This window comes from Trichosurus vulpecula, chromosome 8 (assembly GCF_011100635.1).
Source record: "Trichosurus vulpecula isolate mTriVul1 chromosome 8, mTriVul1.pri, whole genome shotgun sequence".
In the NCBI taxonomy this organism is placed as follows: domain Eukaryota; kingdom Metazoa; phylum Chordata; class Mammalia; order Diprotodontia; family Phalangeridae; genus Trichosurus; species Trichosurus vulpecula.
In genome coordinates, this window is record NC_050580.1 from 265,540,809 (window position 1) to 265,559,459 (window position 18,651).

At 40.8% G+C, this 18,651-nt stretch overlaps 1 protein-coding gene across 1 annotated transcript; it reads left to right on the top strand.

Moving 5' to 3' along the window:
* Positions 1–3,466: 3,466 nt before the first annotated feature.
* LOC118829927 (60S ribosomal protein L18-like) lies at positions 3,467–9,281 on the top strand. Its single transcript, XM_036736740.1, has 2 exons — positions 3,467–3,483; positions 8,714–9,281. The coding sequence occupies exons 1-2, from the start codon at positions 3,467–3,469 to the stop codon at positions 9,279–9,281; spliced, it is 585 nt and encodes a 194-aa protein (XP_036592635.1).
* Positions 9,282–18,651: the final 9,370 nt, after the last annotated feature.

An 18,651-nucleotide genomic window follows, 5' to 3' on the forward strand; every position in this document is an offset into this window, starting at 1 on the left:
GTAGTGTTCCATTATTCAGAAGTTGAGTGTAGATTTTGTGGATTATCCAGGCTCTTCCTTCTGTGCCTGGCATTTGGTCCTGTTGCTCCACGTTAACTCTTCCAATCATGGATGAACAGGGGCAAACTTAAAACCATCCCATGACATCATCTTCCACTGCCTTTGGTCAGAAGGGTTGGAAGGTGATAGTAAAAGTACAATTTGGGATTACTTGTTGATTTCTTCTATCTCTTTCCTCTGTTAGAAAGAATAATGGAGAAATGCCTTTATTTCAATGCTTGAAGGATTTGTGATATCAAGTCAAAAAGCATTTATTAAGTGCCTACTGTGTCCCAGGAACTCTACTAAACACGGGGAATACTGTACAAATACAAGGAGAAAAACATTCTCTGTCCTTGGAAGGAGTGGAGGGATGTCAGGAAGGTCTTATTCAGAGGAACAGTACAGAATAGTACAGAGAATCAGGAGTTCAGCCTGGAGAGGATGGAAAATGTGGAGATTCTGGGAGGGACCAGCCAGTCAGAGGAAGAGGCTGCAGGGAATGATAAAGGACATTTAAACAGCATATTAAGACTGGCAAAGACCTTTATACACTTTATTTCATGTGATCTTACTACCCCAGAAAGTAAGGACCAGAGATCTTAGTATCTTATTTTTATAGAGTAAGAAAAAGACTCAAAGATACTGAGCAGATTGCCTGGGGTCCGTCAGGTAACTAATAAGTTGGAGGGGCGGGGGCAGGATTCAAACCCAGGTTTCTCCTGACTCCAAGTCTAGCACACTTTTCACTTCTTTTCCCATGAGATTTTAATGAAGTTTACAATGAGAAAACACACAAAAACTTCCATGTGCTTCTAAGTATGTGAACCCATGCTTCCACTACCTATGCCCTAGTATAGTGACGTAGTAAGGATTCCTGCAGGCAGTATATTGACTTAGAAAACCACATAGTAACACTATCTATGCTCTATTGTATTTTTATTTATTTTGTTAAATTTATCTCCCAATTACAGTTTAATCTGGTTATACCCCACTCAGGAGCATTGCAGGAAGAGGCTATATGTTTCATACCTCTGGCCTAAGTAGATGGTCTTCATGAGAGTCTGTGGCCATACATACATACATACATAATACACACACACACACACACACACACACACACACACACACACACGCAATCATTACTTGGCGGCCAAATCTTGGATAAACCCTAAGCTTGATGACTTATAGAAAGGCTATAATCAGGGGTAAACCTGGTCAACTTAGCAAGGTTAAAAGATGAGGCATTTTTTTCTGGGTTTGAAGATATATAACACGTATACAATCCCACTGAGGTGGCAGATGATGTCTCCTTGATGGAGTGAGATAAATACAATTGACCTTCAAGGACAGAAAAAGAAAAGTTCAAAGCCCTCGTCCTTTAACCTGGTTAGACTGACCAGACAATTCTTGATCATATCACCCACTCAGACTTGCAGAGACAGAGTCAGTATTTCAAAACTTTTCCATTTTGGTAAGACCGATCAGCTTTTCTACTCTTGTGATAGAATCTTCATGTGTCAGGGTTGTCTTCATGCAAAAATGAGGAACTGGAGTAAGACTTTAGTGGCAAAAGAGTTTATTTTCTTGTTAGAAATCCTGTCTTCCATCTTTGTTCAATTTAACAAAGATTTATTTATCATCTGCTAAATTCAAAACCACAGTGAAAGGTCCTGGAAATACAAAAGTCACAAAAGCAACAATCCTTGCAATCAAGGATTTTATACTCTAATAGAGGAATTCAGACACCTACACAAATCAATCTAACAATAAGCATTATAAAGCTCCTACTACATGTGCGAAGCACAGAGACAAAAGTAAAATAGTCCCTATCCTCATGAAGCTAACATTCTATTAGGGAGGAGGAGGAACACCGTGTTCATAAAGACATGAAAAGAATTGGTACAAAATGATAAAAAGTGATGGGGGAGAGGGTACCAGCAGCTGGGGCGGGGGTGGGGGGCAGGAGGGGAATGGAGAATAGATGTGCAAGAAAAAGAAAGGTTTCATGCCTAGGTGACACAGTGTCTAGTGCGCTGAGCCTGGAGTCAGTAAGACTGAGTTCAAATCTTGCCTCAGAAATTTACTAGCGATGTGACCTTAGACAAGTCACTTAACCTCTGTCTGCCTTAATTTCCTCAACTGCAAAATGGAGGTGATGATAATAACATCTTCCTCAGAGGATTGTTATGAGGATCAGACGAGATATTTTTGTAAAGTGTTTAGCACAGTGCCCGGCACATAGTAGGCACTTAACAAATGCTTTTTTCCTTGCCTTCCCTTCTCTCTCCCATGTAGAAGATGGAGGAAACTGATGGAGTCAGAGGGCATTCCAAGCATAGGATATGGATAATTCGAGGATGCAGAGATGGGAAATGGACTGTGGTGTATGAGGAACAAACAAGGCCAGTGACTGGAAAATAGAATTCAAGAAAGGGGAGTGATGTATAATAAGATGGAAAGGCAGGTTGGGGTCAGGCTACAAAGCGCTTTAAATGCCAAAGAGATTTAGATTTGCTCCTAGAAATAATGGGGGGCAATGGAGCTTTTTGGGTCTGACCTATACTTCAGGAAACAGCTGGTTGATTCAAGGTAGAATGTGATAAGGGCCCAGAAGAAAACCAGACAATTTAAGATTATATAAGGTAGGAGAGATGACTTTGGTTGGGGGGATCAAAGAAGACTCCAGAAAGAAGTGGAGCCTGAACTGGGAAAAAGAAATGAATTTAGACACACAGAAGTATGGAAGGAGTACATGCACAAAGGGAAGAGAGAGCGTAACTTCAAAGGTCAGCTAGTGGGACAGTTTGGCTAGAGCACAGTGGATGAAGGGGAGTAAAATGTGGTAAGGTTAGACAGAGATATTGAAATTGTGAAGGGCCTTAAATGCCAGCTTAAGGAGTTTATGTACCATCTTATAAGATCTTTGGGTCTATTCTAGCTCCAGTAATTGCCTGCTGACCCATCTCACAAATGCAAGATTGCCTACTATATAAAGCACTTAACCAAAACCTCCATGTGAATGTTAACTTGTTTATTTCACCTAAATCACAGTTTATAGTCTAAAGACTGACTCAAAGGAGTCGAATTAAATCAGAAATTCATGCCGTTGTATGTGCCAAAAAGTCTTCACTAGCCTTGGACCCTGTGGAGTTGACTAGACCACATGGTTTGAGTGATTCAAGGCACATGCCGAGTGCTTAGTCATAGAAGAACAACCTGAGGAGATGGGTAGCACGAGCGTGGGATATTGACTGTTTATCTGATTGGCTATGTAATGAGGCCCTGCTTTTAGTAACGGTAAGAAAGCCCATATGAATCATTTTAAAGAACCAAGTGTAGTTCTTCAGAGCTCTTGGGATTCTCATTCCCAAGCAGTGTTGGGGGTGGCTGGGTTGGGGGCAGGCAGGGCTGGAGAGTCGCACCTATGAATGTACATCTTTGGTAAGTGTTTTTGTATCCTTACTATCGCTACTGAATAAAAGAGTTTTGGAGGTTGGGTTGTTGGTTTTTTTTCCTTCATTGACTCCATCTCCCAAATCCTAACCTTGCACTTACAAGCAGTACACACCTGGCCTAAAACACAGGCCATAAATGATGGCATCTTTGTTCATTGTTTTGCTCTGAAGTTCCTTTTGAGTTAATGGATACCGGCGCAGGGGTGTGAGCCTTCAGGTTCTGGGGAATTTATATATAAATGTTTCTCAGAGTCTAGCCAAGGACATGAGAGCAAACCCCTGCCTTTATTAAGAGACCCCTCCAATAAAGCTAAAATCGGACTATGTACCCGCTTATTTCTCCCTTTTACCCACTCAACTAATTGCAGCGCTCAAAGATTCCAAAGCACAGATTTGGAAGAGGAACGAATAGATAACATCTTGCTTCCCCACAGCGTCCTAGAATCCCTGGGATACAAGGAGAACGAGTGAGATATCACTAACAAACTTCAGACGTAGAAATTTTCCTGCGTTAAAAGACAACGCTACCTCTTTTTTAGCTGCCTACTCTTCAGAAGATGACATGGTGCAAAGGCAGCTAATTAGACAGCGAGGGGAGGTCTATCTCAAGATGGAGACTTGAATACTCCTAAAATCCTTCATTTTCAGCCCTCCAGAAGCCTCAGGAGATTGAAGAATATCCTTCAATAAGTCTAATTTGAATATATTAGTTTGGGGCCTGAGCTCTCTTTTTCTTACTTAGAATAATTTGATTTCACACACACACACACACACACACACACACACACACACACACCCCACTCATTTAGAGAGGCATTTATAGCTAAATATAGGAAGTAAAATGTATAGCAGAATATAATCAATTCTCTTCATTTTAAGAAAATTTCTACTTAGAAATTGTACCTAGAAAATAGTATTCACTAATGGGGTAAAAGAATTTAGAACTGAAAGGACCTTAATAACATACTCTAATCTCTTCATTTTGCATAACAATTGAGGAAACTGAGGGCCCAAAGATGAAGTCACAAAGTCACATCGGAAGTAAACAGCAAAAGCAGGTTGCAACCTTACTTCTACCATCATTAAATTCAATGCACTTTCCAGGCAATAGGAAGTTTTTGATTTACGTGGTCAGAGCTCCACATTGGGAAGATTTTTTTGGCAAGAGTATAAAGAATGGATTATGGAGGAGAGAAATATGTATAGAGACTAATTAGCAAACTACTACTATGGTCTAAGAAGGAGGTAACTAAGTCAGTGGAAGTGAAAATAGAAACTTTGATGATAGGATAAAAACCTCTTGGGCATAAAATGTTATTGGCGGTTGTGTTTGAAACAGGATTAGAGTCACCAGCTCAGAGGACTATGGAAAGGTGAACATTGTCACTAGAAGTTAAACCAAAGGAATAGGCAGTAACTAGATGAAAATGTATTTCTGTCTTCATATTGTCCAGAAGAATCCCACACAGATAAGCAGGTGCTCTGACTGGCTAAAAGATACATTTCTGCAAAGAAATTTTACCCTACAACCCTTGTGCATGAAAATTGTTCTGACCAGGATAAACAGAACAGAGGAAGAGATTAGGAGAGTTATACTGTATGTATACATATATAGATATGCATGCATTTTTTGTTTTATATACATGTTTTAATATATGTATATATATCTGTCTATATGTGTCTATATAGGTATATATTTAAGGTGGTATTCATTATTATATAAACCCCGAAAAAGAGAAATAAAATTGAGTTGGAACTGGGTGTACATCTGCTGTCTCCCTTGGTGGGTCCTGGACAAAGCGATGAATGAAGATATAGTAAATGCTCACATCATGAAATGCTCAAGTTGCTTCATCTTCTGAGGCTACGTCTCTAGGAGTGGAGGGTGGAGAAGAGAGGAAGCAGCAAAAGCTCAAACCTATTTGGGGATGGATATGACAAATGTTGCTGAGGTAGGACTTGGCAACTGGATATGAATGGTTTCCAATGGGCAGTTGAAAATATGGGACAGGGGCAGCTAGGTGGTGCAGTGAGTAGAGAACCAGCCCTGGGGTCAGGAGGACCTGAGTTCAAATACCACCTCAGACATCTGACAATTTACTAGCTGTGTGACCCTGGGCAAGTCACTTAACCCCAACTGCCTTCCCCCTCAAAAAAAAAAAAGAAAATGTGGGACTATAGATGAGGGGAAAGGTAGAGGATGGTTAGATAAATTTGGAGCATTGTAAAAAGGGAAGAGAAGAACAATGAGAATAGAGCCTTGGACGACACTCACATTTGGGGGCCGGCAGGAGAAAGCTAAATAGAAGATATCAAGAAAGGACTTAGGGGCCAGACAGATAAGAGGATAACCAAGAAAGAACAGTATTACCCAAGTCCAAGGAAGAGAAAGCAACTGCTTTGTTGGAATACGCAATAGTGCCAGGTATTGCAGAAGGCACTAATTTCAGGGGTGGGGAACCTGAAGCCTCGAGGCCACATGTGGCCCTCTAGGTCCTCAAGTGCGGCCCTTTGACTGAATCCAAACTTCACAGAACAAATCCCCTTGGGCCACACCCAAGGACCTAGAGGGCCACATGTGACCTCCAGACCACGGGTTCTCCACCCCTGAACTAGGAGAATAAGAGCTGAGAAAAGGCCATCAGATTGAACAATTTAGCCACTGGCTGCTGACTGACCTCAGAAAGAGTACTTAGTTACAGTAGAGTTGGAAGTCAGCTTGCACACAGTAAAGTAAGGAAATAAAGGCAGGCGCTGAGTACACACTGCTTTATCTAGAAGTTCAGCAATAAAAGAGAAATGAGCTATAGAATGATAGCTTAAGGAGATAAGAAGGGCTTTGCTTTGCTTTTTTAAAGACAGGAGACACATGAACAAGTATATAGACAATGGAAAAGAAGCCTTCAGGCTGCAGAGCAATGGAAGGTTCTTTCACAAGTCAAAGAGCAACATCGAATCAGAATATCTTGGAAATGTGTGAAATGAGTGTGCAAAATAGTCAGACCAGGCCATTTCATGTACTGATCAATTTAATTCACAGTGAAATTTTCAACTGATGCATTTCTATTGAAAATACTCTCTCTCCTCAATTCTCTAGTCTCTTTTAAAAATGGAAATCTTATCATTAAGACTCCTCATTAATACACCATGGGGTATTTTGGAAGAACGAGTTTCAACTGTTAATTATAATAAAACTCCTAACAGTGATAGAATAATTTATCAAGGACAGTAGGACCTTACTCACAAAAGTAACTGAATGAGTACTTGTAATAAAAATGAGTCAAAGAAGTTCCCATATATACCAAAATATTCATAGTAGCACTTTTTGTGGTAGCAAAAACAACCCACAACTGAAAACAAAGTGAGTGCTAATTAATTATGGAACGGCTGAACAAATTGTGGCATGTAAATGCAATAGAACACAAGCACACCTCATTTATTGGGTTTCACTTTATCATGCTTCTCAGACAGCACATTTTTCACAAATTGAAGGTTTGTGGCAACCCTGCATCGAGCAGGTCTGGTGGGACCGTTTTTTCCAATAGCACATGCTCACATTGTGTCTCTGTGTCACACTGTGGTGATTCCTGCAATATTTCCAACTTTTTCATTATTATCATATCTGTTATGGTGATCTGTGATCGATGATCTTTGATGTTACTGTTGGAACAGGACATGCCCACATGAGACAATCGATAAATGTGTGTGTTCTACTGCTCCATCTCTCTCCCTTTTCTAGGGCCTCATCCCCTGAAACACAACAATATTGAAATTAAGCTAATTAATAACCCTACAATGGCCTCTAAGCATTCAAGTGAAAGGAAGAATCGACTGATGAGGCAAACCTCCTTGTTGTCTTATTTTAAGAAATTGCCACAGCCACCCCAGCCTTCCGCAACCACTACTCTGATTGACATTGAGGCAAGATCCTCTACCAGCGAAAAGATTACAACTGACTGTTTCAACAATCCGGCTAGCAGCTGTTGTGGGGGGTGAAAGCCCAACAACAAGAACGCTACCAGCACAGGTTCTTTTGATCTGCTTAACTAAGGAAAGCTACGTGAAGGGGTTGACAAGTTTACTTTAATTCAGCATACAAATATCATTCACTTAGTTCAGGGGAAGAGACCAGCACACTGAACTTCAGAGCAAATTACAAACAAAGTACAAACATCGACAGACAGACCAAATGCAGATTCATAGTTACCAACATCTAGGTTCAGCCCGGGAGCTCAGAACAAGGGCTGGCCCAGAGTCATGCGAGCCACCACTGCTGTGGGTAAGAGTTCCAAAGAAGAGAAGACCAACGCCTGGTTTTATATCTTTTTCAGCGTCAGGGGTGAGTCACACATGCGACTCACCCACGTGACCTAAAATCATCACAAACTGGCGACTTAAACCCACGTGGTCTAAGAGCCTCTGATGTCCCAAATCTATCATTCAAACTCAATTGTAAACTAGGCCCTCCCCTGAGTTAGCCCCACCTTGGGCCCCACCTTAGTTACCAATCCACACCCACATTGGTTTTACACCTAATAGGGGTTTGGGCCTGGGGCTTAGCACCTAGTAAGGCTCAATGAAATACACTGAATTACTCAAAGGAAACAAAAGCCAACTAAGTGCTAAGAGCCCATTTTGCTTACCAACACACTGACGGAAGCGTTTTTAGCAATAAAGTATTTTTAACTAAGATATTACATTATTTTAGACATAATACTATTGCACACTTTATAGACTACAGCATGGTGTAAACATAATTTTTAGATGCCCTGGAAAATCCAAAAATTCATGTGACTTGCTTTACTGTGAAATTCACTTTCCGGAAGTGGTCTGGAACCAAACCCACAACGTCTCTGAGGTGTGCCTGTACTATCGAGCCACAAGAAATGACCAAAAGATGATAATGATAAACATTCTGAATAAAACTCAGGGAGGTCAATATAAAGTGACTCAGAATGAAGGAAAACAAAAAGAAAATGCCTGCAGTTACCACAACAAGGTAAAACCAATAAAAAAAAGGGGGAACAATTCAGATAAATGCAAAGACCCCTGTTGCCTCCACAGAACACACACCTTTGTACAAACGTATTGGCCTGAGAGTGGAGGACAAGGCATATGTGGTCAAACATGATCAATGTATCAGTTTGTTTGGCTTAGCTGTGCTTTTTTCTTAAAAGAGAAGGTTGCCTTTCCTGGTTGGGCCGGTGTTTGGTAAGGTGTGAGCATGGGAGTCGACATCACAAGGACCGCAAAGTCCGGCGCAAGGAGCCCAAGAGCCACGACATCTACCTGCAGCTGCTAGCGAAGCTCTACCGGTTCCTGGCCCGAAGAACCAACTCGACTTTCAACAAGGTTGTCCCGAAAAGGCTGTTCATGAGTCGGACCAACCAGCCCCCCTTGTCCCTGTCCCGCATGATCAGGAAAATGAAGCTGCCCGGCCGGGAAAACAAGACAGCCGTGGTTGTTGGGACCGTGACAGATGATGTCAGGATCCAGGATGTTCCCAAGCTGAAGGTCTGTGCCCTTCGTGTTACCAGCAATGCCCACAATCGCATCCTCAAAGCTGGTGGGAAGATCCTCACCTTTGACCAGCTGGCCATGAGCTCACCCAAGGGCCGGGGCACTGTCCTGCTGTCTGGTCCCCAAAAGGGCCGAGAGGTATACAGGCATTTTGGGAAGGCACCAGGCACTCCCCACAGCCACACCAAATCATATGTCCGATCCAAGGGCCGAAAGTTCGAGCATGCCAGGGGCCGCCGTGCCAGCCGAGGCTACAAAAACTAATTCCCTTTCTCCTTGTTATATTAAAGATTTTGGACAACAAAAAAAAAGAGAGAGAGAGAGAGAGAAGGTTGCATTGGCAAGAGGAAGTATTAAGAAATGATGATGATACAACAAAAATAATAAAATGTTTAAAAAATTTTAAAACTATTGTGGACAAATCCACATTTTTCCCAACCAGTGTGTGTGTGTGTGTGTGTGTGTGTGTGTGTGTGTGTGTTTCAGGTAATGATTTGGGGTTTTTCATGGTTCCTAGGATGCACTTATTTTTTCCTGTTGAGCTCTACAGCACTACAATCTCAGCTTCCCAAAATAAAACAATGTGCCAGAATCCTGCTAGGTTTTTGCATATTTAATTGTGTATTAGAATCTACCCATGAATAACACCAGAAATTTCTAAATACTGTTGTTAGTTGTGACTCCTCCTATTTAGACACTTTTTAAATGGTCTGCATTCATGAAATCCAGGGGGCCTCTACTTCATCTTTGGCTACTCCTGGTACCTGGTATGCCCATTTCTCTGTCCTCTGTGGCACGTTTGTTCTCAGAATCTCCACGTTCATGATTCGATCAAAATGCCAATTCATCTTCAGCAAAAGCAGTCATGCAATGACTCTACTGCAACAACCAGCATAAAGGTAAAAACATTAATTTGGGGTGGTGGGAGAGCGGGGATGGAGGGTTACACAAAGTTAATCCACTCCAGTCTGATTTTCCTAAAACTCAGATCCAATGAGGTCACACCCCATACTCAGTAAACTCCAGTGGCTTCCTCTTGTCTCCAGGGGAAAATATAAAATGCTCTCTTCATCACCTAGCCCCCTCCTACTTTTCCAGCCTCCTTACACCTTATTCCCCAAACCGTCATTTTTGATCCGGTGATACTGGCCTCCTGGCTGTTTCACAAATAAGATACTTCATTGGTCACTCCAGGCATTTTCTCTGACCATGCCTGGTACATTGTCCCTCCTCCACTCTGACTATTGACCTCCCTAGCTCCCTTTAAATCCCAACTTAAATCTCACCTTCTTCAGGAAGCCTTCTCCAGCCCCTCTTCATTCCGGTGCTTTGCCTCTTTTAATTTCTTCCTATTTAGACTGTATATGGCAGCTATATGGCACAATGGATGGAGTGCTAGACTTGGAATCAGGGAGACCAGAGTTCAAATCTGGCCTCAGGTATTTACTGCCTGCGTGACCCTAGGCAAGTCACTTCACCCTGTTTGCCTCAGTTTCCTCATCTGTAAAAATGAACTGGAGAAGGACATGGCAAACCACTTCAGTGTCTTTGCCAAGAAAATCCCAAATGCAGTCATGAAGAGTTGGCCCCAACTGAGACAACGAACCTATATAGAGCTTGCTCCATGTTATTTGTTCGCATGCTATCTTTCCATCAGATTTTAAGTCCCTTGAGGGCAGGGACTGTCTTTTGCCCCTTTTTATATCCCCAGCATTTAGCACAGTGCTTAGCGCAAAGTACACATTTAATAAACGTTTACTGAATCGAATCGTTTTACATTTGTTTGGTTTTTCCCCCATGCGATAATTTTTAAAATGCTCTAAGTCATTATTGATTAGAGAAATTCAAATTAAAACAACTTGGAACTATCGTCTTACCACCTATCGGAGTGGCAAAAACAATAGATGCCCTTCAATCGGGGAATGGCCAAACAAGGTGCGGTACGTGACTGTGCTGGAAGAAAGGATGAGCTGGCTGGTTTTAGAAAGAATGGCAAGACTTGGACCCATGGAGGAAGAGGCTATCCACATCAAGAGAAACAACTAACAAAGAGAAACGTGTTTAACATGGTGTTACATATATGTCTATTGTGTATACGTACCTATATGTAGAGACAGAGATATATACGGGTATGTACATGTTCATGTTAGATTAGATTATACTTTCTCTAGGGCAGGGTAGGAAGGAAGGGAGAAAAAAATAAACTAAAGAGCGCACAGCAGAGAAAAAAGAAAACTTACAAGGAAGCGCAAAAAAGTTGGGAGTTTTGAATACAACGTGTAGGATTTATTACACAGGCTTTCAAAAAAAGTAAACACTTTGAAATGAAAATTTATTGTTTTATACTGAATCCTCTCTTTATATCCTGCTGTGTGTGTGGAAATGTTCTTTTTTTCTTTTCTCATTTTGTATTTGTTTAAAATTAATTTTAAAATTTTAAAAAAAGAAAATAGCCTCACTTTGACATAGACCCCTGGTGTCAAACTCAAACAGAAACAGTGGCCACTAATTCATACATAAAGATCTCTACAGGCTGCATATTGGCTTAGTTTTAAAATGTAATGTTATCTATATTTTATTACATTTTTATTTATTTTCTTAAATATTTCCAAATTATATTTTAACCCGGTTCCAGCTGTGCTCAAGTGTTGTGGGCCCCATGCTGCCTGTGAAACCTCTGATAGACAACAGAGCATTCCCCTCAATATCATACTGGCTCTTTGTCTCAAACTGCATATAAGACTGAGCCCTGAAGAACTCTAGGTCTTTGACTGGAATAAGAATATTCCTTTACATCCCCGATAATACCCCGACCTGTATTGCCCAGTGTGGGCACACAGATCACACACTGAGACTGTGCTTGCTAGCAGTTGTTCTCTTCCTTCTCTGTGAGTAGCAATAAAATTTGTTAAAACTCTCTCTGTGGAACAACACTGTTTTCTAGACTCCCCTCCATTATAATCCTCAATCTGCTTATCTGTAAATAAAGACAGCAGCACCTACTGCACCAGATTGTTATGAAGAGCAAATGAGATAGATAGACAGATAGACAGACAGACAGACAGACGGACGGACAGACGGACGGATGGACGGACAGACAGACGGACGGACGGACAGACAGACGGACGGACGGACAGACAGATGGACGGACGGATAGATAGATAGACAGACGGACGGATAGACAGATAGACAGACAGACAGACAGACAGATAGATAGATAGATAGATAGATAGATAGATAGACAGATAGATAGATAGACAGATAGACAGATAGACAGACAGACAGACAGACAGACAGACAGACAGATAGATAGATAGATAGACAGACAGATAGATAGATAGACAGACAGATAGACAGATAGACAGACAGACAGACAGATAGATAGACAGATAGACAGATAGATAGATAGATAGATAGATAGATAGATAGATAGATAGATAGACAGATAGACAGATAGATAGACAGACAGACAGACAGACAGACAGATAGATAGATAGATAGATAGATAGATAGATAGATAGATAGATAGACAGGCAGATAGATAGATAGATAGATAGATAGATAGATAGATAGATAGATAGACAGATAGAGAGACAGATAGATAGACAGACAGACAGATAGATAAAGTAGATAAATAGATATGTAAAGTGCTTTGCAAACCTTCAAAAGTGCTATATAAATGCAAGCTATTGATACATCTCTAATTATATATAGATACATATGTGTAATATGTTTATACACATAATTTTCCTTTCTTTAATCTAAAGGATGCATAATTCAAATCACTAGTTATGGAACATTTTAGAGAATTTTTCCCCATTCTTCCCTGGAGTAGAGTGATTAACCATATCTTGGATGAAAGTTATTCATCTCAATCTTCCTACAAAAACATTTCAATTTATCTCAGCTCATACTGACAATTTTAACAAAATCAGCTGAAGTTTCTTAACTAATTGTTCATTTTTATCTACAGCATGGAACACACATGCGCGCACACACACACACACACACACACACACACAATTGTATGGCCATATAACTTGGGCCTTAGAAACAGTTTTCAAACACTCATTCATTCTAATGTAAAACTCTAGTTTTTATAGTTTCAGGCAGTGTCTGTTGCACTAGATAAGAGCAAGGCAGGAGGAATAATTATTCATATAAGTGGAAAACTCATTCTTAGCTTCACTGGTCTCCTATCCCACTTCCTTCACCACATCTTCTGTCACTTGAAATAGCCAAGGATATCCCCTTAAAAAAGTCTTCCCACACTTATCACTGGATTTGTTCATTATAACCCAAAGGACAAAAACTTGTTTTCTAATTAGACTTGAACTTTGGTACCACAGCCTACCTCTTCATCCTTCTAAAACTATTCTTCCTATCTCTATGTTATACAAATCTTTTGCCTGTCAGCCAACCATCTAGAGAGGATATGCTACTTGACCATAATGCAGGGAATCTCAGGGTAAAAACTGTATTCAGGAAGGCAAATTATAAATACGCAGCACAATTACAGAATCCAGTTTAATAGGACTATGTTTTCTTCTCCACTCTTTGCCCCACCCCCAGATCAATTGGATGACTTCTCTCAATCCCTAATTTTTAAAGGGAAAAAAAAGTCCTTTCTTATTTAGTTCAAGGTAAAAGCCTTGTTTGCAGTGTTCTCTAAGCAACAAGTGACTGCCCTGATTGACTTCAATATCCCCTCTAGTATCTCTTTCTCACAAACTTTTTTCTAGTTCATCACCTCAATCTCTTCTTCACCCTTAATCCCCACCTTCTCCCCACCCCAGTCATTTGCAGTTCTGTAGCACTCTTAGCCCCAAGTTTTCAGTCCCATTATCTTTTCTCAACTTCTCATATAATAAAAAGTTTACATTTGCAGAACAGCACTCTCAAACTAAAACACACACATATACACACATGGGCACACGCGCTCTCACACACACACACACACACACACACACATACACACACACAACCCCAAATACAAATGGTGAGGCAAGTAATTTACTATGCTTCCAAAAGGTAGCCTGCATTGGATCTTTATATATACAACTGGTTTGATCATTTTGGCTAAGTTCACCAATTGCTAATTCATTCAAAAATCACCAAAATGTTTATGCTACATATGGGTAACATATGTACCCATGCACAAACTGATTGGGGAAAGATGGCTTGAATTCAGATTATAATTCATATCAGCTTCATATTCAAAATCAGCTTAAATTCATCTATTCATAGCAAAACTTTTGGGGGGGTAGCAAAAAACCTACAAAGTAGACGCCCATTTACTGGGAAATGGATAAACAAATCTACATATGTGAATGTAAGGAAATATTATTGTGCTACAAGAAGCAACGATTATAAAAGATACAGAAAGGCCGGGGAAGACCCCATGTGAACTAATGCAAAGTGAAGTAAGGTGAACCAGGAAAACAATATACATGATGACTACAAAAATGTAGATGGAAAAGGACAAACAAATGAAACTGAATGCTGCGTAATGAAAATGGCCAAGAAGCTGGAAGCCCTGGAAAAGAATTGAAAAAAAGTATTTCCCTTCCTCTTTTGCAGAGGTTAGGAGGGGAGCATGGGTGTGAAATGTTGCATATCCCGTTGGACTCAGTTGATGTACTGGAAGATTTTTTTAAATGATTTTTCTCTTCTCTCCATCTTTCAAAAATTCTTTATTGCAAAGGATAGCTCAGTGAGTTAAGGGAAGAATATCTGGAAATGAGGGCAATATAGAAACAAAAGATGGAAATGACAGATGTTTTAAATTTGATATTAAACATAAATACAACCAACTAAAGTTGATTTAACCACTAGGTGGCACTGTTAGTCACTAACCAGGTTCTAATTCAATAGAAAGGCTTAGAGGCCTTGAGGCTGCATGTTCTCCACCCCTGCTCTAGATGTTCCTGCATGCAGATGCCGTTGATTGTCTGTTTTTAGTTGCATTAAGCCCCAAGACCTTGCAGAAGCTCCTCAAAGATAATTTATCACTCGAGAGAGTTTGGCTTATCCACCTATACAGGAAAGACCAAATGGATGAAGAACGTCTTTTGCCCAGATCTCAACATGCAACTAAATGGATACAGACAATACAGATGAACAGTGCGATAGGCCCAGGGTTGAAAAGGAAGTAAGACCTCACAGAGCTTATTCTCCCCTGGCACAGCCTTCAAAAACCAAGAGTCGCTTTCACACCACAATGAAGTATTTGAGGTGGATGACAATGAAAGATTTCCATTTTACACCAACAGACATCCAATGTTATATAGCAGCAAGGACACTGGATTTTGCATCAGAAAATCTAGATTCAATTTCCAACTTTACTAGTTACTTTCTGTGTGAAAAACCAGGAGTTTGAACTAGATCATCTCTAAAATCCCTTCCTGACTTTAACCCTATGATCAAAAACTCTGAGATTCCCCCATCCAACAATAACTTCCTCTCGTTCAATCTCTCTCTGTGTCTCGCCCCTCCCAGACCTATCCTTTATCCCCATCATGTCCCCACAGTTCCTCCATATCTCGGTAATCTCCCAGGCCATGTCCTCTGCTCTTGCTTTACAATCCTAACTCTCTAATTGTGATCCAATAATTTACTAGTTCAGCTTTACACAGGCCTCCCTACTCTTGAATTCTTTGGCCCCTTGTCCTATCGTTACTCATATCTTGTCAAACCCCAACCCTAGATTACCTCCTACCACTGTCTTCCTTTCCTTATACACAAATGTTACCAAATAGTGCTGGAGAAAGTCACACAACTGTACTGACTGGCACCACTACAAATTTGTTAGCTAATCCCATCTGGGCCCTCTCTTCCAAAAGGTAATCATTTGACTTCCCTGATCGACTCTCTATTGTATCATCCCAGGCTATTTTCAGTATTGATTTTTTTTTCCCTCAGGCTTCCCAGCTACTCCATTCCCCACCTCTCCTTCAGCAAAACATCTGACCTCATGTTTTACAGAGAAAATAGAGGCTATTCTGTTACCTACTATACTCTCAAAAGCCCTTTTACTATCTTTCATTACCTTCATCTTTACCCTAGTATGTCTCACCAAAACAAACCCCATCCCCCACTGGTATTCTGGATCCCATTCATACTTATGCCCCATCTCTTTCCTCTCCACCTTCTCTCCCTCTCTATCTCTTCTCCATTCTTCCCCCTCCATTCTCTCTCTCTCTCTCTCTCTCTCTCTCTCTCTCTCTCTCTCTCTCTCTCTCTCTCCCTCTCTCTCTCTCTCTCTCTCTCTCTCTCTCTCTCTCTCTCGCCTTCAATCCCTCCCTATCTACTGACTCTTTTCTACTGCCTATAAACATTCCAATGTCTCCTTCATCTTTAAGATATCTTCATTTGAATTTACCATTTCCTCAAGCTACCATCCTATATCTTTCTCCCTTTTATCATCAAAGAAAAATCATCTCCATTCACTTTCCTCTCAGTCATTTCTTAGCCCTTTACAACCTGACTTCCAGCATCACCATTCAACTAGAACTGCTCTCTCTAGTTACCAATGGTCTCTTACTTGACAAATTCACAGACCCTTTTTCAGGTTTCATCCTCCTTGAAATCTCTGCAGCATTTGACACTGTTGACACCATCTCCACTTTAAGACTGCCTCCTCTCTAAGTTTTCATGCCACTACTCTCTCTTAGTTTTTCTCTTACCTGTGGGGCACAGATTAATCACTTTTACTGGGTCATCACCCATGTCATATGGCCTAGCTGTAGATACACCCCCAAGGCTCTCTGCTAGAGCCTCTTCTCTTCTCTCTCTAAACACCTCTCCTGGTGACCTCATTATACAGTTATCCCTTCCATATTGCAAGGGTTAGGGGCACAGCACCCCTGTGATCTGAAAAATCCACATAAAATTTTTGGCCCTCCCTTCATATCAGAAAAGAAGTTTGAATTTTTTCTTGTTCTTTCATGGAGTGTTTATAGTACCTTATTGTAAAATTTGGGTTAAGTATTTGGTCATAGGCTCCGTGTCCTCTGCTGGCCTGCATGTGTTATCTATGGTTTCTGCAAAACTCCCCAAAAATTCCCATTCAATTTCTTACCCTGACCTGGGGAAAGTCATGATGTGGAAGGGATAACTGTATTCTGTGCCTTCAATCATCAGCTCTAGGCAGCCGCCTCCCAGAGGTAGATAGATAGAGGAAGGTATGTATGTATGGATGGATGGATGGATGGATGGATGGATGGATGGATGTACATGTGTATATATACATTCAAACATCTAAAGGACCTACTATGTGTCTATCATCAACATCCCTACTCTCATGGAGCTTATATTCTATTGAGAAAATGGTATGTATACAAATAATTATGAAATACAGGCAAAATACTTTTGGAAAGGATGCTGGGAGCTCAGAAGATAAGGAAAGGCCTTTTGAAGGAGATGGCACTTGAGCAGGGATTTGAAGAGAATTAGGGGATCTAATTGATAGAAGTGAGAAAGGGGTGCCTAAGAAATACACAGACATATATACACATATACATATATGTATATATGTATGTGTATGCATGTATATACAATGTGTTCATATCTATTCAGCCCTAGTGTCTCCCGAATCACCAACTACATGTTGGACATTTCAAACTGAAAGTCCTTTAAACACCTCAAATTCATCATGTCCAAAACACATTATCTTTTCCTCAAAACCCACCCTTCTTCCTAACTTTTCTGTTTCTGTAAAGGGCACCACGATCCTGCTAGTCACTCTCAAGTACTTAATGTATCCTTTGTTCTCTCTCACCCCCAAAATGCAATAGGCTGCCAGGTCTTATGGATGCCACCTCCACAACATCTCTCACATCCATTCTCTTTTCTCCTTTCTTACAACTCCCTTCCTAGTCATCACCTCTAGCCTTGTCTAGCCTCCTAATTGGACTGACTCAGATCTATCTCCAATCCATCCTCTATATAGCTGTCAAAGTGATACTCCTAAACCACGGGGCTAACCATTTCACTCCCTTACTTGAAAACCTCCAATTACTCCCTATCGGCTCTAGGATAAAACAAAAACTCATCTGTTTGGCAGTTAAGACCATTCATGATCTATAGCTAGTCTATTTCTCTAGTCTCATTACAATCTATTCTCCTTCACACACTCTTCATTCAAGCCAAATTGACCTACTTTGTTGCTTTGCCCTTATGTGGACCTAGGTCACAGTCCTGGGATGAGGAAGAGCACTAGCATAGCAGAGCTTGTGGCAACAGTGGAGAGGGGGTCCTCCTCACAGTTCCAGGGCAGAAAAGAGTACTTGTGGTTACTCATAGACCAGAGCACAGGCCAGGAGAGTAGTACACACCTCTCCTTAGGTCATACCACCTTGGAAGAACTGAAAACTTACAGGTCCCTAGAAGCATCTCTGAAAACAGCTGCACAAAACCCCTTAAGTTTGGGACAGTATGCCCTCCACATTGGAAGCAGAGCCTTGCCTTAACAGACACTGAAAATTCAATTAATAGGCTGGGGAAAGGAGCAAACAATGGGGAAAAAATTCTGATTCTAGAAAGTTACTGTAGTGACAAGAAAGATCAAAACAGAAGAAGACAACAAAGTCAAAGTTCCTACATTCAAAGCCTCCCAGAAAAATATAAATTGCTC